Source organism: Apostichopus japonicus, chromosome 13 (genome assembly GCF_037975245.1).
Source record: "Apostichopus japonicus isolate 1M-3 chromosome 13, ASM3797524v1, whole genome shotgun sequence".
Taxonomy (NCBI): Eukaryota; Metazoa; Echinodermata; class Holothuroidea; order Aspidochirotida; family Stichopodidae; genus Apostichopus; species Apostichopus japonicus.
Window position 1 is genome coordinate 4053496 of NC_092573.1, and position 23714 is coordinate 4077209.

The 23714-nt window shown below is 37.3% G+C and overlaps 2 protein-coding genes across 2 annotated transcripts; both read left to right on the forward strand.

Annotated features, from left to right (window-relative positions):
• Window positions 1–1257: 1257 nt before the first annotated feature.
• On the forward strand, window positions 1258–9934 carry LOC139978461 (bifunctional peptidase and (3S)-lysyl hydroxylase Jmjd7-like). Its single transcript, XM_071988716.1, has 8 exons — window positions 1258–1438; window positions 3102–3420; window positions 4463–4614; window positions 5093–5262; window positions 6890–7041; window positions 7832–7996; window positions 8502–8607; window positions 9115–9934. The coding sequence occupies exons 2-8, from the start codon at window positions 3128–3130 to the stop codon at window positions 9331–9333; spliced, it is 1257 nt and encodes a 418-aa protein (XP_071844817.1). The 5' UTR covers window positions 1258–1438; window positions 3102–3127; the 3' UTR covers window positions 9334–9934.
• Window positions 9935–13693: 3759 nt separating this feature from the next.
• On the forward strand, window positions 13694–21063 carry LOC139979014 (bifunctional peptidase and (3S)-lysyl hydroxylase JMJD7-like). The gene is made up of 8 exons (XM_071989652.1): window positions 13694–14273; window positions 14677–15001; window positions 15833–15984; window positions 16439–16608; window positions 18215–18366; window positions 19521–19685; window positions 20195–20300; window positions 20803–21063. The coding sequence occupies exons 2-8, from the start codon at window positions 14703–14705 to the stop codon at window positions 21061–21063; spliced, it is 1305 nt and encodes a 434-aa protein (XP_071845753.1). The 5' UTR covers window positions 13694–14273; window positions 14677–14702.
• Window positions 21064–23714: the final 2651 nt, after the last annotated feature.

Genomic DNA, 23714 nt, shown 5'->3' on the forward strand with positions numbered 1-23714 from the left:
ACATTGTCTTTTCAAAGTGTCAATCTATAGAGATACTTAAAGTAATTCTCAACAACTTTTCCTTATGCTTTTAATAACAATCATCTTAATATTTATCATCTTAACATCACATAATGTTCATGTGTAGCTTACCTGTTTTCCTTTCTCTCTATGGAGGACAGTTTGGTGTGATAAGTTACAAGGCTACATATGCATCTGCATGCAGTCATCATATATAGCTTTAAGCTTAGAAAGTACAAAATGTTCTGAGTGCGTAATCAAGGACAATAATTCTGTACTAGACTTAATTAATTACACTTTCCGTTTCATTGTTCATGTTTGACTGATTAGAGGCAATGTACAATCAGTCACCTATATATCTTTCTATATTAGTGTGCAATAGACTCATAATAGTCACTAGAGAGTATACTGAAATTTGTAGATGTATTATTTAAAATAAAGTCTATATATTACACTCTTGTTTTTGTCTTTCTTAGTCAGTTTTTATTCCATCAAACTTCCAATGTTAAGTGATAAATAAGCCAGGATCTCTGAAAATCTTGTCTTGTGACTCATCCCATATTGGCAAATTCTTTCAATCATGGCAAACATGACAAATGAGAATGAACTTTTTAAGTTTGTTATTTATAACCATTGCCAGCCATTTGTATACAATATTTAAATTGTATCAGAGCATGCTATTTCTTTTTAATTTGGCCTAGCCTTTTGGGGTTGTTTTTTTTCATGCCAAAAAAAATAAATGCAGCTACCCATAGTAACACACGCTGAACATCCATTAAGTTACTGTAGCATACACCCATTAAAAGCCCCATTGACTTACACACTAAATCATAAAAGTAATGTGGTCTCAAAGTTTAGATTGAAATTCTCACAAGCTAAACATTACCCATCACCGGATAGCTGACAAGTTGGCCTTTCATGGCACCATCAATTTTTTGTATCATGACCGTGTAGATTTTTTTGCTATCAGAGCCTGAAGTTTTTGCCACTTATAAACAAACCTCTTCAATCAACGTATGCTGCTCCTTGGAGGCCTAAAGGGGTCTAAAATTGCAACAATTGACCCAATTTTTGCACCACATGTACTTCCATTCATGCTCTTCAACATGCAAGCCCCGTAAAGATTGATTGATAACAGGTAAAAAAAGATGTTCTCCTGCTGCTTTTTGGCACTTTTCCTGAGCTAGAAGAACAATCGTGCGGATGGATATAGACTCTAATATGAGTATGCCACCTTAAGTTATAACACGTACAGTAGCATAGCTCCATCTATCATCTATCTTGCTCAATTTGGACACCAAATGCCAATTGTATGGACGCGACAGTCCAGCGGAAGGCCCGGGGATCCAGACAGACCCCAGCGAAGTAGTGGAGTTACTATCTCGTTTGCAGTCGTTTTGCAGAGAAACAATTAACTCGTTTTTAGCTATTTGGCAAGGTAGGCCTATTTCGTGAATACCAGGTCGCTGTACAAATATAATCTCGGGTTCAAATCTAATTCCATTCTACCTAGCCTAGGCCTAATGTTACAACAAATGTACCTGTTACGCGACAATTGCATGCAGTAGCATGGTGACTTCGAAGTTCGGACACTTAAGACTTAAAACACCCCAAAACTAAATCTTCTGGTATAAATCATTTGAAAATATACTTCATAAGGTGGGAGAATTTTGTTATAGTACGATACACGGCCAAACTTTCTTTCCTGCAAACTGTTTTCACGTTGTTTTCCAAGAAGATTCTTCGTGATTGTGGAACTGGTATTTCTTTGCTAGAGTATTGCGAAGTTCGGACACGCAACCCACAGTGTGGCGCTGGTGATAAAATTGGTGGCGCAGTTGCTCTTTCAGTAATTATAACAGACTTCATAGATCTTCGTCATTTTATTGACAAATATGTAAGTAATTTCTTGCACGCGGGTCATTTTGGAGAGAAAATAACTGTAGCTTCGTACTTTTTGGTGAAATTTGACTCTTCCTGTAGATTTTCATGGTGAAATCGTGTATTTCTTAGGGTGTCCGAACCTCGCAGTATGCCGAACTTCGCAATACTGACTATACTAAAATAATGTAATTAGCATTTAACCTAGTCATGTAAAGCCAGTCAATAAACGGCCATCATTTTATTAGTGTTATTGCAACGTTTTAGATTTAACATTTATACCAAACAGGAGGTCAGTTCAACTCGCAATAAAGCAACCTAGGCTATAGGCTAAGCAACCTGGCATAGGCTTGCTGTTGTGAATTAGTATAGTAAAAGCTTCATAATTGATGCGCCTAAAATATTACTAGCTACGATACAGCAGGCAACCTAAACCTTTTTTGCAGCGGAATAGAGTTACATATTTCATACGTTTGAATCCATTTCAGGTATGTGCTGATCAAATTGTAGTTTTTTATTAAGCTATTAATACCCTCCCCAAGTTTTGCCCAAATTTGGGGCATTTGGATATCTTACTCCCTAAAAATAACCAAAATGTTATCAACATGATACCACTACTCTCTGGGACCTGAGCTAAGAGGCTCAGAGCATAGCAAACAGCACCAAGAGTCAGTGGATGCATACTTAGGCCTACACTACTTTAGCTTATCGACGAATGTATCAACTTCGGGGTGTGAAAGATCTTGACATCGCAGACATTTTTCGTAGTATGTTAAGTAGGCACAGAACAAGAAATATTTTGAGATCTTTACAAATCCTTAAGTGCATCAATTATGAGCTCACCATGCTACACTACTAAAGTTCATAGACTCGGCCTACAACATTATGGGCCTAGAGGCTATATGTGTCCCTAATACTATATTTGTTCAGGCTAATGTATGAAACCAACTGTGTAGCTCCTAATCTAGAATCTAATAAATTGAGTCTCAGATTATGATAGGAAAATAATGACATTATTTACATTAATTCTAATCAGCATAATAAGGTCAATATCCGAACAGTGTGTGCTTGTGTACAGTATCAGCATGTCATAACCAAAACCCAAAAGCAAATGATTGCCTAGACTTTGTTTTATGAAAGTCACAGTGTCTCTTAGAAGTTTCATTATTGTCTCTTGTCACAAAATACAGATACATCATACTCATAACTTTTTATTTCAGAATTTTTGAAAACTTCAATCCCAACCATGATGCTCAACCGTTCAGAATATGTTACCATTGGAAATTACATCCTCTGCAACCTACTGGTTCTGATCCTCCCTGGATCAATCGGACACAAAGTCGGAGTCGATAACCCAGGTCACATGCTTCCCCTCGGGTCCCATAGACCCCCAGAATCTCCAGGCGTTGATATTTTACCGTCAGCTCCACATCCTCAGCAATTTTACCAGAACTATGTCCGGGGTAGCCGACCTTTCCTAATAAAAGGACATGCCAAGGATATGCCTGCCTTCAAGCTCTGGAATGACAACTATTTAAAGTAAGTCTCAGTTGGATTTCCTCTATATAGAGCACTGTTTACAACAATCTAGTTTACAAACCATTTTGTTTTTTATTGTGACTGTTTGGATGTAAACCAATTCTTTCTAGGTTGTTTTATACAGGCTGGGATCTTCATTTGCTCAATGATGAAATAAATGTTAGATGAATAAAATGTTAAGGATGTAACAAAAAAACAAAAGTTTAACTAAAGCCCAAAGCTCACATTCCATTGGCTATCCCCATTGTGTACAGCCCAAAAGTACTTAACAACCATTTTGTTTTTTATTGTGACTGTTTGGAAGTAAACTAATTCTTTCTAGGTTGTTTTATACAGGCTGGGATCTTCATTTGCTCAATGATGAAAGAAATGTTAGATGAATAAAATGTTAAGGATGTAACAAATACAAAAGTTTTACTAAAGCCCAAAGCTCACATTCCATTGGCTATCCCCATTGTGTACAGCCCAAAAGTACTTAACAACCATTTTGTTTTTTATTGTGACTGTTTGGAAGTAAACTAATTCTTTCTAGGTTGTTTTATACAGGCTGGGATCTTCATTTGCTCAATGATGAAAGAAATGTTAGATGAATAAAATGTTAAGGATGTAACAAAATACACAAGTTTAACTAAAGCCAAAAGCTCACATTCCATTGGCTATCCCCATTGTGTAGAGCCCAAAAGTACTTCTTCAGCTGTACCTGAGTTCATACCAATCTTGCACTGCATGCCAGTAAAAACACATTCCATTCCTTTGTGATGCAAAAAGATTTGGTGGTATTGTCTTATTGTATGCCACCTGGGCAGTATTAGCAGGCTGTCAGATGTAACTAGGAGGTGGAGAAACTGTGCTTAAATAGAGAATAATGAGATTTATGCTTGAAGCCTACAGATGAGGGTGAGTTGCCTGCTTGCAAGTGACCATGGTTTACTTGGTAAGTTTACTTACTGGCTGGAGTTTAATGTAAGTTTTTAGTTTTTGTTTGTTTTCTTGTGGTGATATATGTTTAAGTTCTCCTATTTGATTTTTTGGTTGGCACCAGATCTAAGTATGGTCACCTCAGTGTAGATGTAGAACAAGGAAAGAAGGAAAACAGATCGAAGAGCCTCTGGACGATGCCATTGAAAGAATTCCTCAACCAGTACAATGACAGTGACATCTACATGGTAAACAGCCTTCCTAAGGAAATGATGGGTATGCACTTGATCATAATTTGCTTCGTCTTCGTAATGTTAGTCAGTTGATGGAGCTCTGTTTTGTTGCAAGTACCTCTCAGACCATATGTCTGAGCTGTACATTGTGTTGAATGAAATTCTGTTGGATGCATTTACTAACAGTGTCTCTGACAGGCATCCAATATATATTTTATGGGATGCCTGTTAACAGTGTAACCTGGAAGCTTAAATGGAGCCAGTGAAATGTTGCAGAGAGACAAATTGCGGTGACATAATTGGGAGGCTGTTTTTCTATTAACCTACACACTCCCCCCACACACTCCCCCCCCCCCCCCCCCAATTTGCATCCACTGTTTTGTTCACATCACTAAGTAAAGACCACATTATAGATTTCATGAAAACTTTGATTAATTTTTGGAAAACTAAAATTGGAATGGCTAATGGGCTGTGTAACATTATGTTACAAATATCTGTTTTTCATTTGTTTTTTGTTGCAGGTGATGTATGGATCATTAAGAGTTTGCTATGTGGTGGTTTCCTTGACAACCTGATGGATGCAGTTTCCTGGTTCAGTAGTGGCGGTACCAAGTCAGTGTTTCACTTTGATGCTTTAGATAATATTAATTGTCTCATTGATGGAACAAAACAGCTAGTCTTAGTACCAAGGGTAAGAAGTTCTCCATGTTGACATGTTTTAGTCTGAAATAGCCATGTGTTTGTTGATTTGAATATCTTGAAAGATTTATTGTTTTGCTGAAATTATTTGTAATTTAATAGTAGCTTATTTGACCCCTTAACGACCATCATATTAAGTTAGAAACAAATTTGTCGATCAATGATAAGAAGCAAGTTAGATAGAACCAAATTTGTCAGATGAGAGAGAAAAATTGGAAATAGTTGCCATTTTGTTGGTTTTTGACTCTGTGTCAGCCATATTGCTTTCTTAACACTCAGATATTTCTCTGCAAAATCTGTGCTATAAACCCATCGAATGGGATAGGACATAATATAGCTGTGCCTTAATATCTGGAACAGAAATAGTTATTTTCTTCAATTACTGTTCAAATGCAGGGCCATATTTTCTATATCAATCAAGTTTGACCATAACAAGAAATAAGGAATCTTGGCAAAATTCTTAAAAATCATTTGATGAACTTCATTTACTTGAAATAACCTGTAAGCAAAATATTGCTGAATATTGTCATCATGATCTAAGCAATATTCTGGCCTTGAGATCTAATTTAAGATCTAATTTGAATCTTCTGTACTTGTCAGCTACTTCTCTTTCTTTATAACAAAGGATTTTAATTGTTAATTTAATTGTGAATTTGATTGTTAATTGTATTTAGAACCCAGGTGAACAAAGGACATAGTTATTGTGTCAGGCCTCAGTGTCATATAGCAGGAGATTTAATTTAGTCTCGATCATGTTTCAATCATACTCTGAAGGTCTAGTTTTTACACTTTGTATTTAATAATGAAACTGTGATGAGAGACACAATGCCTGACTTGATAGCATCTTGTTACTTTAATGACAGACAACCGTCTTACTCATTGTTAAGTGATAACATCGCTGATCAAGATATGACCAGTAATCTTCTCTCTGAGTTTCACTACATCCCATCCATTTTCTATTTGAATAACTAGTTTATTAATTAGTGTGTACATACTCTGTAGGAACTCTGAATTACAAGTACTACAGTATATACCGTAATTCAATTAGTACAAAGGATAACACAGTACTTCTGTAGGAACTCTGTGAAACATCAATACTGTATTATTTTTCACTTATGGTTATTAGTTTAATCACTTGATTGAATAGCAATTGCAGGCCAAAGTTCCATATGCAAATTAGCTAGTTCTATGAGAAACATTTTGTGTGAGTGTGTGTGTAGGGTGACACAATGTTGCTGCTTCAATGTAGGCTTGTATTCACTGACCTGTTATAAATGTTTTAATGGCAATAGAAGCGACTTTGAGCTTTCTGTATTCAGTCAGTTTGTTGCCCCATAATCTATAATGTATTTCAACTTCAATTTGGAAGAGTTTTTATCCGAACATGTTCCCAATTTCCCTGTTTAATTAGCTGTTCATTCTTTCTCTATTTCTTTTAGTTTTTGCCGGATGTAAGATGTACATAGTGTATTGAGCCTTACATATACCATCACTTTTGCCAGACTGGTTCCAGTATTCCTAGCCAATTTTACCCCATAAAGGTCATATACAGTTAATGCCCTCACCTTCATCCAGACTGGTTTCAATTTCATACTTAGCTATATTTCTTCTCCATGCAGTCATATGCAGAAGACTTGGACTTTAACGTTGCGGGAAGTTTCAGTAATGTTGATGTTGATCATGTGGACATGGTGAAGTTCCCACAGTTTGCTGACCTACCTTGGTATAGTGTTTCCATGGTAGCGGGCGACTGCTTGTATATCCCCTACAGGTGAGTAATCATCTTTAGGGGTGGTGGGATTTTGGCAGTCAAGCGACCCCTCATCATGGGTACCAATTTATGTACACATAATATGGAATAATTTTCAATTTAAGGTATAAAAATACCTGAAAGTGTTTCACACCCCACCAGATTAATATTATTATTTTTGAGCAGTAATTTGATACTATGAAGTGTTTCCTTTCTTTCCCACAAAGTGCTGTTGGTTGATATCGTAATGCCAGTTAATCACCATAACCTTTCCCCCTTCTCTGCCTTTTGGCTAAGATCATTTGTAGCATAATGTTCCCCTTCTAGGGGAATCTTGATACACACCTGAAGATGATCACAGTCTTGATGCATGTGGACTGGGGTTGAGAGCGGATCAGTCGTTTAGTAGTTGGTTTTTCGGGGCCAGGGTCTTTCCTGGGTGACTTTTCTTAAAAAATGTGCCAAAAGAAATGTTTTAGAGGTCGACTTTGGTAGACATTGGAAGCTGTTTGTAATGCAAACAATTAGCCTAGCTCTATATATATTTGGGTAGTACCAGATTTGGTTGGGGGCTACCCCCCCCCCCCCCTCCCGTGTAGTGCATCCACTGCTGATCGCTGATATGATACTCTTCATCAAGTCATTGATGTATCACATGGAACATACCTCTGCAAAATGGTCCCTTTAGCGAATTCATCATGCCAATATTAATTGATATTGAGAGTATATTGTGAGACACAAGAATGGATAAACTATTTGTGATAACTCCTCAGCCAACAAGCCCATTGATTTATAATGCATATATCCTCAGATGGGCCCACCAAGTCCGTTCAGCCGGCAGAAATCTTGCGATTAACATCTGGTTTGCCCATCAACACACCTTCGATGACGAAGATTGTGAACGGAAGGGAGAATTACCAGAGTTTGCTCCTCTCAGTGATTTTGAAGTGACCGAAGCGTACGATGCACAAATGAGGTAAAGCTCTTCTTTGCAATGAGGTCATTGCTCTTTTCAGAATGATTGTGAAGTCATTAACTCGACTGCTGTTTCATCATCGCCCTCGTCTTTGTCATCTCGTTAGACGTCCTTCTTGTTGTAGTCATCAATGCCTAACAATTTTTGCTTCATCCTCTTCCTGTCCTCATCCTCATCCTCTTTGTCATCTTTTTTTTATCCTTCTTTCTTTTCTTCACCTTTTTCTTCTTCATTGTCGTCTTCTGCCTCATCCTCTTCATCTTTGTCGCAGATTTTGCCCCCGTTACTCCATCCCCTCCCCCCCCCATGTATTCCTCCTTCCCCCCCCAAATTCCATCCTCCACCTTGTCACCTCTTTTCTTTGCAAGAGTTGTTTGAAACACAAGAAAAAACAGATTTATGGTTTGAGTTTAAATACAATCATGAATCAGTAAGTCTTTTATAACTATTTGATCACTCTTCTAGCCTTATCTTGATGTCAACTCTATCTTTTTCATTCTACCAGAGGGGAGTTGTTACATTTTGCTGATATGAGAGGTGGCGTCTTAAAAGACAGTGATATACCCATTGGGATGGCTTATTTTGGTGCTGGTGAGGAAGAACTAAAAGCCGTGAGTAGTTTGTTTCTTCGTTATAGCAAAGCTTCATTTCTGATGATATATCTTTGTTTCATGAACCAAGTTGTTACGTATAGATTATTTCATAAAATGTCAGCCGGATCTCTGCATGTCTGTTAGTATCTCTCTACTCTAGTTTATGCAAAGTAAAAATAGTCCCATTTCAGGGTGCAATCCTATTCTTCTTATGAATTGTTGTCTTGTTAAATGGTTATGGATTCACTTCTTTTAATTTACTGTTAGATATGTCTTCAGGTTTTATTTGTATAAAATGCAGCCATTTTTCAGAAATTAGTATAAACTAACTAGAAAGCAACAGAACAGCTTGATATTGTCAATTCGTGAACATCCCATTATAAATGTGAATGGTTTCATGTGAGAATTTTTTTCTTTATAATCCCTGACAAGAAACATAAATGAAATTGGACTTGGAGAAGTAAAAAGAATATTCAAATATTGAAATATGTAAATCTGGACTCGTTCTTCTTCTTCTACTTCCAGGTATTTAATTTCATGGATATCGATAGAGATGGAACGGTTACCAAAGAAGAAATTCAAGACGTTGACAGAGAGGCCTTTAAAGAGATCTTGGAAGCTTTAGAAGATGCAGATGCAACCGAATGGCAAGGAGAGCAGGAGGCAAATGATATTAATGACATTGATACAGACAGTCAAAAGTCAAAGAAGTCACATCTCGAGACCAATAGATCAGAGCTGTGATACCTGTTCTGGTTTTGTTGCTTTCTTCTTTTGATCGGTAACATTTTTTCAGTCTTCATTCCAAATTAATACCATTCGGTTTTGTTACTTTCTTTGAAAAAGCTTCTACGGTAGGATTTCTCAAGTTTTATGAATAGTGGCTTTGCAATATATATCATGGTAGTGAGAGTTCAGTGGCGTAATTCTCTATGTAGGGGTAGGGGTGATGGGGAAAAGAAGTTGGTACCGAGGAAGGGGGAGAGGGTTAGGCAATATAATAGCCTACAGGTCGCAACCCATTGACAGATTTGAGAGTCCTTAAGAGAGTATATGTTATTTACTAGTAATTTCTCAATTTGACCTTTTCAGTTTTTGCTCTTTCCCTGTATAACACTGACATGGTCAAATTGTACGTAAAAAAATGAAGAAAAAAATCCTTTTAAATCAACTGCCGTATTCAGAAATATCTCTTGTTTTATGACTGGCAATATACAGATGTAAAAGCTTGCCATATAGAAAATAGTCGAAAACTGAATTGAACATTGTAAAACAAACTTTGGTTCATCTTCCAACAAACAGTAGTGCATGCGTGCCTCTCTACGTAGCTTCCTTTCCTAATAATTTATTATTACATTAAAAATTGGTGAACATTTCTGATGTGTGAATTCATTTGATACCTTTTGTATCCAAATGAAGCAGACGATATTATTGTCACAACTCGCACCGACCCATCCCTCACTTCTTCGTAATCCTTGGATTTATCATAGCATTCACTTGTAGTAGACTTTGAAATACCTAATATATTTTCCCGATTTTCTCCTTCGATTTCATTCTACTTCTGTTTTCAAATTTTCGGATATGTATTAGAGGCCTGCAGTATGACTGAAGGCATCAGTATCATTGTAACATGGTTACATTGATATACATTTTTCCTCAGCCCAGTCATTCATTCCTGCTTCCAGGAAACAATCACCAAGTGCCTTGAATGTTGATTCTTTTGTTTCTGTATTTTCTGTATTTTTCTCTACTTTCATTAGTCTTTTGTACATTAAAAAGACTAAACACATAATGATGTGAAAGTTTCCAACCTTACATGAACTCCAAATTGGCATAAGAATTACTATAAATGTTGTATGACAAATGTTTCTTAGACAATATTTCTTTGACTGCCTTGTTTTGTAGATTATATTAAGCGTTGCTTTGAGTTTTGGATTTATTGGGGAGAATCTGTTAGCCAACTCGTTGCACATTATAAGATATATTATCTATTCATATAATACTTTTAAATGAGTTGGAAATGACACCTGGCTGGAACAACTTTTGTATACTGCTTGCATGTCACACTGCAAAACACTGGAAATGACACTTTGAATATCTTGTTTCTACGATTAGATGAAGGTTGATAATGTTCATACTGTTATTAAGTACAATTGCCTTATAGTATGGTATGAAGGCTACAGCTAAGAGTGACACAAAACATTAGAAATTTGTTCTAATTGACTGGAAACAGTATTAATCTGAGTATGGATATTCATTTATTTATCTTGCTTCATACATTCTCACATTTGTTACTATTGGAATAGATAAAAAAGGCTAAATGGTCTTTCATATTTGTTACTTTTCTACTAAAATAAATCAGTTCTTATCTTGCCAGCAAACTTTAATGCCATATATTTTATACTGTTGTCAATATATAAAAGGTGATGGAAAAGTGAAAAAAAGGGTATTTTCATTTCTTTTTTCATAAATATATCAGTTGGTCTCCTTCAATGAAAGAATTCAATGATCATTACCATTTTAATGCCAGGATCATAAGCCCCCCCCCCCCCCGCCATCCCATCCCCACTTATTCAGGTAGCTTTCTTTTGCTACCTTTGCCTTGGATTGTCTAACATCTGACTTGGTTGAAACAAAATATTACAATGCTGAATAACCTATCTACACCACATAAAGGGAAAGACTGTTCAGGCATTGAAGTACAAATGTTTATTCAGGACTGGTTGTACAAGGTACTACACTTCCCCAATGTAATTTTAATGGATCAAGACCAGACCCATCTCCCCACATGCCACCCACCCCTACCGCCCCTCTTCTTCTCAGTTCTAGTATATTTCTACATTTTCATTAATCCCTTGGTCCCTTTTCTTAGCTTTTCCACCAAGCTAAAAGCATTTGATGCCAATGATCATTTTGCATTACACTATCTAACCTGCCTCTTCACACATAATTATACTGTAGTTATTCATATCTGGCTAGTGAAGAAGAGTGTTGGTTAAGCTGTGTGTGGTACTGCGAATGCTACCTGCAAACCTGTATCGAGTTCAGATAATACAGCTCAATTAACGGAAACCAACCTGTCCATAGTAGAAATTGGTGTCAGAGTTCGTTTTTAGCAGCTTCAAATGAAAGCAAAGACGTTGCCTCTTGGTTTTTTTCATGTTTTGCACAGATCGATAAAATAATGGATATTGACAGCCTGGGCACAACCACCTTTCTTGTACTGGAGTGGGGGGGGGGGTCAGATGGTAAGTGAGGGGTATCATCTTCCCTTTAAGAAATTTCATTAAAATGGAGGATGTTTAGATGAAAATTGGTGCTATGTTTTGCAAGGTTTGAAACAATGTAACAAGTTTTCGACTGATTGGGTTATACCCCATAGGCATACACAGGCTATGTATTTACGTACTGTGCACTAGGATTAATTGTAAAATTGTCTGCCAGTGAGTGGTAGGGGGTGTGTTAAGCCCACTGATCTTATTCTGGTGGTTAACCCTCACCCACCCCACCTATCTTCATCGGTCTATGACATTAACGTAAGAATTTCCAGTGTTGCGTTGTCTCGTAGTAATAATTCGATGCAAAGTGAAGATAACAGTACGTAGTACGTACAAGCAGATAGGGAAGTGTAATTGTTATGTGAGTGTAAATCTGGTGGACTGCATCGAGTTTAATAAATCTGGAGGATTTATGTCAATTGGGCGCGCGCGTACCATGCATGGAGGGTCATTCGATGTCAACGGGTTTAATGATTCATTTACCTCAATGTTCGATGTGTTCCAGGGTGGTACCAAACTTATATTTCTCTGTAGCAGTTCGAGAATAGTGTTAGTGACTTCGGGTAGCATACGCCCATTAAAAGCCTCATTGACTTACACACTAAATCACAAAAGTAATGTCTTCTCTAAGCCTAGATAGAAGTTTTCACTTGCTAAACGCTACCCATCACTGGATAGCTGACAAGTTGGCCTTTCATGGCACCTTCAATTTTCCGTACCATGACCATGTAGATTTTTTGCTACGAGAGCCGGAACTTTTCGTCACTTGTAAACAAACCTCTCCACTCAGTGGTAAACAAATTTCCTAAGCTGCTCCTTGGAGGCCTAAAGGGGTCTAAAATTGCCTCAATTGACCCAATTTTTTAACCACATGTGCTTCCATTCATGTTCTTTAACATCAAAGCCACAAAAAAGCACATCCTAATTGATAACATAGCAAAAAATTGTTCTCCTGTTCCTAATTGGCACTTTTCCTGAAGGAGAACATTTGCCGCGGATTGATATAGAGGCTAATAGGAGTATGCCACCTTCGTGAAAGATTTGCACCAAGACGGATCGGACATATGGCAAGCCGTTTTACCTTTTATTCGATATTTGATGATATCACCAAATATTTGGTGATATCAGCAAATAATTGTTGATATCAGCAATTATTTGGTGATATCAGCAAATGAATTGGTGATATCAGCAAATCATTTGATGATATCAGCAAATCATTTGATGATATCACCAAATCATTTAATGATATCAGCAATTCGGTTCCTCATATCACTAATTAATTAGTGATATGTCGGAATTGTTGATATCAGCAAATGATTTGCTGATATCATCAATTCAATTGCTGATATCACCAATTCATTTGCTGATATCAGTAAATATTTGCTGATATCACCAATTCATTTGCTGATATCAGCAAATATTTGTTGATATCAGCTATTATTTATTGATATCAGCAATTATTTGGTGATATCAACAAATGAATTGGTGATATCAGCAAATGAATTGGTGATATCAACAATTATTTGGTGATATCAGCAAATAATTGTTGATATCAGCAATTATTTGATAATATCATCAAATCATTTGATAATATCAGCAATTAATTGTTGATATCATTAATTATTTGCTGATATCACCAAATATTTGATGATATCATCAAATATCGAATAAAAAGTAAAACGGCTTGCCATACGGACATGGGAACTAACGGCGTAAGAAGGTACTGGTACTTCAGGCCTACGAAATAGTGCTAATATGCTAACGTTAGACATGCTGGCACAGAACAAGTACAGATACATTGGGCTTGCAGCGGGAAATGTCGATGTCTGAATTGTATTTCAAGAACGATTTTTTGTCGAAAAGGATTTTTGACAACTGTGGAACTACTGATTTGGTTCACACGCAGTGCTTGATGAATACACATCCCGCTGCAAGCCCAATGTATCTGTACTTGTTCTGTGCCAGCATGTCTAACGTCAGCATATTAGCACTATTTCGTAGGCCAGTACCTTCTTACGCCGTTAGTTTACATGTCCGATCCGTCTTAGTGCAAATCTTTCACGAAGTCACTAACCCTATTCTCGAACTGCTACAGAGAAATATCAGTTTGGAACACATCACATGACCCTCCATGCATGGTACGCGCGTCCAATTGACATGAATCCTCCAGATTGATTAAACTCGATGATGGATGGTGGCATCAGAAAAATAACCAAAATGTTATCAACATGATACCACTACTCTCTGGGACCTGAGCTTAGAGGCTCAGAGCATAGCAAACAGCATCAAGAGTCAGTGGATGTATACTTAGGCCTACACTACTTTAGCTTATCGACGAATGTATCAACTTCGGGGTGTGAAAGATCTTGACATCGCAGACATTTTGTCGTCAAATTCTGCTCAATGGTATGTTGCGTAGGCACAGAACAAGAAATATTTTGAGATCTTTACAAATCCTTAAGTGCATCAATTATGAGCTCACCATGCTACACTACTAAAGTTCATAGACTCGGCCTACAACATTATGGGCCTAGAGGCTATATGATGTGTCCCTAATACTATATTTGTTCAGGCTAATGTATAGGAAAATAATGACATTATTTACATTAATTCTAATCAGCGTAATATGGTCAATATTATCCCAACAGTGTGTGCTTGTGTACAGTATCAGCATGTCATAACCAAAACCCAAAAGCAAATGATTGCCTAGACTTTGTTTCATGAAAGTCACAGTGTCTCTTAGACTTTTCATTATTGTCTCTTGTCACAAAATACAGATACACTTCATACTCATAACTTTTTATTTCAGAATTTTTGAAAACTTCAATCCCAACCATGATGCTCAACCGTTCAGAGTATGTTACCATTGGAAATTACATCCTCTGCAACCTACTGGTTCTGATCCTCCCTGGATCAATCGGACACAAATTTAAAGTCGGAGTCGATAACCCAGGTCACATGCTTCCCCTCGGGTCCCATAGACCCCCAGAATCTCCAGGCGTTGATATTTTACCGTCAGCTCCACATCCTCAGCAATTTTACCAGAACTATGTCCGGGGTAGCCGACCTTTCCTTATAAAAGGACATGCCAAGGATATGCCTGCCTTCAAGCTCTGGAATGACAACTATTTAAAGTAAGTCTCAGTTGGATTTCCTCTATATAGAGCACTGTTTACAACAATCTAGTTTACAAATCATTTTGTTTTTTATTGTGACTGTTTGGATGTAAACCAATTCTTTCTAGGTTGTTTTATACAGGCTGGGATCTTCATTTGCTCAATGATGAAATAAATGTTAGATGAATAAAATGTTAAGGATGTAACAAATACAAAAGTTTTACTAAAGCCCAAAGCTCACATTCCATTGGCTATCCCCATTGTGTACAGCCCAAAAGTACTTAACAACCATTTTGTTTTTTATTGTGACTGTTTGGAAGTAAACTAATTCTTTCTAGGTTGTTTTATACAGGCTGGGATCTTCATTTGCTCAATGATGAAAGAAATGTTAGATGAATAAAATGTTAAGGATGTAACAAAATACACAAGTTTAACTAAAGCCCAAAGCTCACATTCCATTGGCTATCCCCATTGTGTAGAGCCCAAAAGTACTTCTTCAGCTGTACCTGAGTTCATACCATTCTTGCACTGCATGCCAGTAAAAACACATTCCATTCCTTTGTGATGCACAAAGATTTGGTGGTATTGTCTTATTGTATGCCACCTGGGCAGTATTAGCAGGCTGTCAGATGTAACTAGGAGGTGGAGAAACTGTTCTTAAATAGAGAATAATGAGATTTATGCTTGAAGCCTACAGATGAGGGTGAGTTGCCTTCTTGCAAATGACCACTGTTTACTTTGTAAGTTTACTTACTGGCTGGAGTTTAATGTAATTTTTTAGTTTTTGTTTGTTTTCTTGTGGTGTTATATAGTTTAAGTTCTCCTATTTGATTTTTTTGTTGGCACCAGATCTAAGTATGGTCACCTCAGTGTAGATGTAGAACAAGGAAAGAAGGAAAACAGATCGAAGAGCCTCTGGACGATGCCATTGAAAGAATTCCTCAACCAGTACAATGACAGTGACATCTACATGGTAAACAGCCTTCCCAAGCAAATGATGGGTATGCACTTGATCATGCTTCGTCTTCGTAATGTTAATCAGTTGATGGAGCTCTGTTTTGTTGCAAGTACCTCTCAGACCATATGTCTGAGCTGTACATTGTGTTGCATGACATTCTGTTGGATGCATTTACTAACAGTGTCTCTGACAGGCTTCCAATATATGGGATGCCTGTTAACAGTGTAACCTGGAAGCTTAAATGGAGCCAGTGAAATGTTGCAGGGAGACAAATTGCGGTAAAATAATTGGGAGGCTGTTTTTCTATTAACCTAGAGCCCCCCACACACACTCCCCCCAATTTGCATCCACTGTTTTGTTTCACATCACTAAGTAAAGACCACATTATAGATTTCATGAAAACTTTGATTAATTTTTGGAAAACTAAAATTGGATGGCTAATGGGCTGTGTAACATTATGTTACAAATATCTGTTTTTCATTTGTTTTATGTTGCAGGTGATGTATGGATCATTAAGAGTTTGCTATGTGGTGGTTTCCTTGACAACCTGATGGATGCAGTTTCCTGGTTCAGCAGTGGTGGTACCAATTCAACATTTCACTTTGATGCTTTAGATAATATTAATTGTCTCCTTGATGGGACAAAACAGCTAGTCTTAGTACCAAGGGTAAGAAGTTCTCCATGGCACACTTTAAGTTTACTCATATTACTGTATGTTGACATGTTTTAGTCTGAAATAGCCATGTGTTTGTTGATTTGAATATCTTGAAAGATTTATTGTTTTGCTGAAATTATTTGTAATTTAATAGTAGCTTATTTGACCCCCATCATATGGAGTTAGAGACAAATTTGTCAGAGAAACAAATTTGTCAGCTAAGAGAGAAAAATTGGAAATAGTTGCCATATTTTTGGCATTTGACTTTGTGTCAGCCATAGTGCTTTCTTTACACCCAAATATTTCTCTGTAAAATCTGTGCTATAAAACCATATAATGGGATATACCTTAATGTAGCTTATAAGTAGGGGGTTCTGTGCCTGAAAATCAGGAACCGAATTACTTACTGTCTTCAGTTACTGTACAAATGCAGAACCATATTTACTCAACCAATCAAGTTTGACCATGAAAGTAAATAAGGAATCTTGCAAATATTCTTAAACATCATTGATAAACTTCATTTACTTGAAACTGTGTGTAAGCAAAGTATTGATGAATTGTAATTGATGATCTAAGCAATATTCTGGCCTTGAGATCTAATTTAAGATCTAATTTGAAGCTTCTGTATTTGTCAGCTACTTCTCTTTCTTTATAACAAAGGATTTTAATTGTTAATTTAATTGTGAATTTGATTGTTAACTGTATTTAGAACCCAGGTGCCCAAAGGACATAAAGTAGTTATTGTTTCAGTGTCATGCAGCAGGGGATTTTATTTAGTCTCGATCATGTTTTAGTCATACTCTGTTTTTTGTTGGACACTTTTTAATTTAATAATGAAACTGTGATGAGAGACACAATGCCTGACTTGATAGCATCTTGTTACTTAATGACAGACAATCGTCTTACTCATTATTAAGTGATAACATCGCTGATCAAGATATGACCAGTGATCTTCTCTCTGAGTTTCACTACAATCCCTCAATTTTCTGTTTGAATAACTACTGTATTAATTAGTGTGTTCATACAGTACTCTGTAGGAACTCTGTGAAGCATCAATACCGTATTTCTTTTCACTTATGGTTATTAGTTTAATCACTTGATTGAATAGCAATTGCAGCCCAAAGTTCCATATGCAAATTAGCTAGTTCTATGAGAAACATTTTGTGTGTGTGTGTGTAGGGTGACACTATGTTGCTGCTTCCATGTAGGCTTGTATTCACTGACCTGTTGTAATGAATTTAATGGCAATAGAAGCGACTCTGAGCCATCTGTATTCAGTTACTTTGTTGCCCTTAATTTATAACATATTTGGAAGAGTTTTTATCCGTACATGTTCCCAATTTCCCTTTTGAAGGCTTTATTAATAATTCTCAATTAGCTATTCATTTCTTCAATCCTTTCTCTACTCTTGTAGTTTCAGCCAGATGGAAGATGTACATAATGTATTGAGCGTTTCAGATACCATCACTTTTGACCGACTGGTTCCAGCGTCATTCCTAGCCATTTTCCCCCATGATAAAGTCTTATATACACACAAACACACATAATACTTAAGTGTTAATGCCCTCACCTTCATCCAGACTGGTTTCAATTTCAGCTATATTTCTTCTCCATGCAGTCATATGCAGAAGACTTGGACTTCAACGTTGCGGGAAGTTTCAGTAATGTTGATGTTGATCATGTGGACATGGTGAAGTTCCCACAGTTTGCTGACCTACCTTGGTATAGTGTTTCCATGATAGCGGGCGACTGCTTGTATATCCCCTACAGGTGAGTAATCATCGCAAGGGCGTAGGAACCGGGGGGGCTGGGGGGGCGCCAGCCCCCCCAGTGAAAAATGTGGAGGGGCGGAAGTATCATTCCGCCCCCCGCTTCGCAAGTCAGAAAACCCCTTTTTCATTTCCAAATGAGAAAAAAATCTCATTTGGAGCACCAAATTGCATCTAAGGCCTGGTGAAAATACAAAATTAAGTTTACAAAATGGAGTGGGTGTTGACGTGTGCTATATTGCACCAAATTGCATCTGAGGCTACCTGGAAATGCAAAAAGTTCCAAAGGGGAGGGGGACACCCCCTCCCCCAGGCCGGCCATCAGTCTTCAGCCCCCCACTCAAAAGTACCTTCCTACGCCACTGAATCATCGTTAGGGGTGGTGGGTAGGTTAAATATTTTAATAGGTGGGATTTTGGCAGTCAAGCGCCCCCTCATCATGGGTATCAATTTATGTACACATAATATGGAATTATTTTCAATTTAAGGTGTAAAAATACCTGAAAATGTTTCACACCCTACCAGATTCATGTTATTATTTTTGAGCAGTAATTTGATACTATGAAGTGTTTCCTTTCTTTCCCACAAAGTGCTGTTGGTTGATAACGTAATGCCAGTTAATCACCATAACCTTTCTTGCTTCTCTGCCTTTTGGCTAAGATCATTTGTAGCATTATCTTGATACACACCTGAAGATGATCACAGTCTTGATGCATGGGGACTGGGGTTGAGAACAGATCAGTCGTTTAGTAGTTGGTTTTTTCGTGCCCAGGGTCTTTCCTGGGTGACTTTTCTTAAAAAATGTGCCAATAGAAATGTTTTAGAGGCTGACTTTGGTAGGCATTGGAAGCTGTTTGTAATGCAAACAATTAGCCTAGCTCTTTATATATTTGGATAGTACCAGATTTGGTTGGGGGCTACCTCCCCCCCCCCTCCCGTGTAGTGCAGCCACTGCTGATCGCTGATATGTTACTCTTCATCAAGTCATTGATGTATCACATGGAACATACCTCTACAAAATGGTCCCTTTAGCGAATTCATCATGCCAATATTAACTGATATTGAGAGTATATTGTGAGACACAAGAATGGATAAAATATTTGTGATAACTCCTCAGCCAACAAGCCCATTGATTTATAAAGCATATATCCTCAGATGGGCCCACCAAGTCCGTTCAGCCGGCAGAAATCTTGCGATTAACATCTGGTTTGCCCATCAACACACCTTCGATGACGAAGATTGTGAACGGAAGGGAGAATTACCAGAGTTTGCTCCTCTCAGTGATTTTGAAGTGACCGAAGCGTTCGATGCACAAATGAGGTAAAGCTCTTCTTTGCAATGAGGTCATTGCTCTTTTCAGAATGATTGTGAAGTCATTAACTCGACTGCTGTTTCATCATCGCCTGCATCTTTGTCATCTCGTTAGTCGTAGCTCTTGTTGTAGTCATCAACAATCTAACAATTTTTGCTTCATCCTCTTCCTGTCCTCATCCTTATCATCTTTGTCATCTTCTTTATCCTTCTTCTTTTCTTCACCTTTTTTTTCTTCATTGTCGTTTTCTACTTCATCCTCTTCATCTATGTCGCAGATTTTCCCCCCGTTACTCCATCCTCCTCTCCCCCCATGTATAACAATCCTCCCCCCCCCAAATTCCATCCTCCACCTTATCACCTCTTTGATTTGCAAGAGGAACGTTGTTTGAAACACAAGAAAAAATAGATTTATGGTATGAGTTAAATACAATCATGAATCAGTTAGTCTTCTATTACTATTTTATCACTTTTCTAGCCTTATCTTGATGCCTTCTCTATATTTTTCATTCTACCAGAGGGGAGTTGTTACATTTTGTTGATATGAGAGGTGGAGTCTTAAAAGAAAGTGACATTCCCGTTGGGGTGGATTTTTTTGGTGCTGGTGTGGAAGAACTAAAAGCCGTGAGTAGTTTTGTTTCTTGGTTATGCAAAGCTTCATTTCTGATGATATATCTTTGTTTCATGAACCAAGTTGTTACGTATAGATTATTTCATAAAATGTCAGCCGGATCTCTGCATGTCTGTTAGTATCTCTCTACTCTAGTTAATGCAAAGTAAAAATAGTCCCCTTTCAGGGTGCAATCCTATTCTTCTTATGAATTGTTGTCTTGTTAAATGGTTATGGATTCACTTCTTTTAATTACCTGTTAGATATGTCTTCTGGTTTTATTTGTATAAAATGCAGCCATTTTTCAGAAATTAGTAAAAACTAACTAGAAAGCAACAGAACAGCTTGATATTGTCAATTAGTGAACATCCCATTATATGTGAATGGTTTCATGTGAGAATTTTTTTCTTTATAATCCCTGACAAGAAACATAAATGAAATTGGACTTGGAGTAGTAAAAAGAATATTGTAATATTGAATTATGTAAATCTGGACTCATTCTCCTTCTACTTCCAGGTATTTAATTTCATGGATATCGATAGAGATGGAATGGTTACCAAAGAAGAAATTCAAGACGTTGACAGAGAGGCCTTTAAAGAGATCTTGGAAGCTTTAGAAGATGCAGATGCAACCGAATGGCAAGGAGAGGAGGAGGAGGAGGAGGAGGAGGAGGAGGAGGAGGAGGAGGAGGAGGAGGCAAATAATATTAATGACATTGATACAGACAGTCAAACGTCGAAGAAGTCACATCTCGAGACCAATAGATCAGAGCTGTAATACCTGTTCTGTTTTTGTTACTTTCTTATTGGTAACATTTTTCAGTCTTCGATCCACAAAAATACCATTCGGTTTCGTTACTTTCTTTGAAAAAAGCTTCTACAGTAAGATTTCCTCAAGTTTTATGAATAGTGGCTTTGCAATATTGTCATGGTAGTGAGAGTTCAGTGGCATAATTCGCTTTGTAGGGGTAGGGGTGATGGGGAAAAGAAGTTGGTACCGAGGAAGGGGGAGAGGGTTAGGCAATACAATAGCCTGTTGCAACCCATTGGCTCGTCCAGATTTGAGAGTCCTTAAGAGAGTAGATGTTATCTACTAGTTATTTCTTAATTTGACCTTTTCAGTAAAAACATTCCTTTTTAATCAACTGCCATATTCGGAAATATCTCTTGTATTATGTCTGGCAAAATACAGTCGATTAATTTAATTTTACTTCTTTTTACAAATTTTCCGATATGTATTAGAGGCTGCAGTATGACTTGAGGCATCAGTATCATTGTAACATGGTAACATTGATATACATTTTGCCTCAGCCCAGTCATCCAATCCTTCTTACAGGAAACAATCACGAAGTGCCTTGAATGTTGATTCTTTTGTTTCTGTATTTTTCTCTACTTTCATTAGTCTTTTGTACATTAAAAAGTCTAAACACATAATGATGTGAAAGTTTCCAACCTTAAATGAACTCCAATGACAAATGTTTCCCTCAGACAACATTTCTTTGACTGCCTTGTTTTGTAGATTATTTTAAGCTTTGCTTTGAGTTTTGGATTTATCTGAGAGACTCTGTAAGCCACCTCATGGCACATTATAAGATTCATATAAGACTTTCAAATGTGTTGGAAATGACACCTGGTTGGAACAGATTTTTGTATACTGCTTGCATGTCATACTGCAAAACACTGGAAATGACAGTTTGAATATCTTGTTTCTAGGATTAGATGAAGGTTGATAATGTTCATATTGTTATTAAGTACAATTGCCTTAAAGTATGGCATGAAGGCTACAGCTAAGAGTGACACTAAACATTAGAAATTTGTTCTAATTGTCTGGAAACAGTACTCTGAGTAATAGTATACATATTCATTGATTTATCTTGCTCCATACAATCTCACATTTGTTACTAGATAAAAAAGGCTGAATGGTCTTTCATATTTGTTACTTTTCTACTTAAATCAGTTCTTATCTTGCCAGCAATCTTTAATGCCATATATTTTATACTGTTGTCAATATATAAAAGGTGATGGAAAAATGAAAATAGAGTATTTTTATTTCTTTTTGCATAAATATATCAGTTGGTCTCCTTCAATGAAAGAATTCAATGATCATTACCATTTTAATGCCAGGATCATAAGCCCCCCCCCCCCCCCGCCATCCCATCCCCACTTATTCAGGTAGTTTTCTTGTACTACTTTTGCCTTGGATTGTCTAACATCTGACTTGGTTGAAACGAAATATTACAATGCTGAATAACCTATCTACACTACATAAAGGGAAAGACTGTTCAGGCATTGAAGTACAAATGTTTATTCAGGACTGGTTGTACAAGGTACTACACTTCCCCAATGTAATTTTAATGGATCAAGACCAGACCCATCTCCCCACATGCCACCCACCCCTACCGCCCCTCTTCTTCTCAGTTCTAGTATATTTCTACATTTTCATTAATCCCTTGGTCCCTTTTCTTAGCTTTTCCACCAAGCTAAAAGCATTTGATGCCAATGATCATTTTGCATTACACTATCTAACCTGCCTCTTCACACATAATTATACTGTAGTTATTCATATCTGGCTAGTGAAGAAGAGTGTTGGTTAAGCTGTGTGTGGTACTGCGAATGCTACCTGCAAACCTGTATCGAGTTCAGATAATACAGCTCAATTAACGGAAACCAACCTGTCCATAGTAGAAATTGGTGTCAGAGTTCGTTTTTAGCAGCTTCAAATGAAAGCAAAGACGTTGCCTCTTGGTTTTTTTCATGTTTTGCACAGATCGATAAAATAATGGATATTGACAGCCTGGGCACAACCACCTTTCTTGTACTGGAGTGGGGGGGGGGGGTCAGATGGTAAGTGAGGGGTATCATCTTCCCTTTAAGAAATTTCATTAAAATGGAGGATGTTTAGATGAAAATTGGTGCTATGTTTTGCAAGGTTTGAAACAATGTAACAAGTTTTCGACTGATTGGGTTATACCCCATAGGCATACACAGGCTATGTATCACGTACTGTGCACTAGGATTTATTGTAAAATTGTCTGCCAGTGAGTGGTAGGGGGTGTGTTAAGCCCACTGATCTTATTCTGGTGGATAACCCTCACCCACCCCACCTATCTTCATCGGTCTATGACATTAACGTAAGAATTTCCAGTGTTGCGTTGTCTCGTAGTAATGATTCGATGCAAAGTGAAGATAACAGTACGTAGTACGTACAAGCAGATAGGGAAGTGTAATTGTTATGTGAGTGTAAATCTGGTGGATTGCATCGAGTTTAATAAATCTGGAGGATTTATGTCAATTGGGCGCGCGCGTACCTTGCATGGAGGGTCATTCGATGTCAACGAGTTTAATGATTCATTTACCTCAATGTTCGATGTGTTCCAGGGTGGTACCAAACTGATATTTCTCTGTAGCAGTTCGAGAATAGTGTTAGTG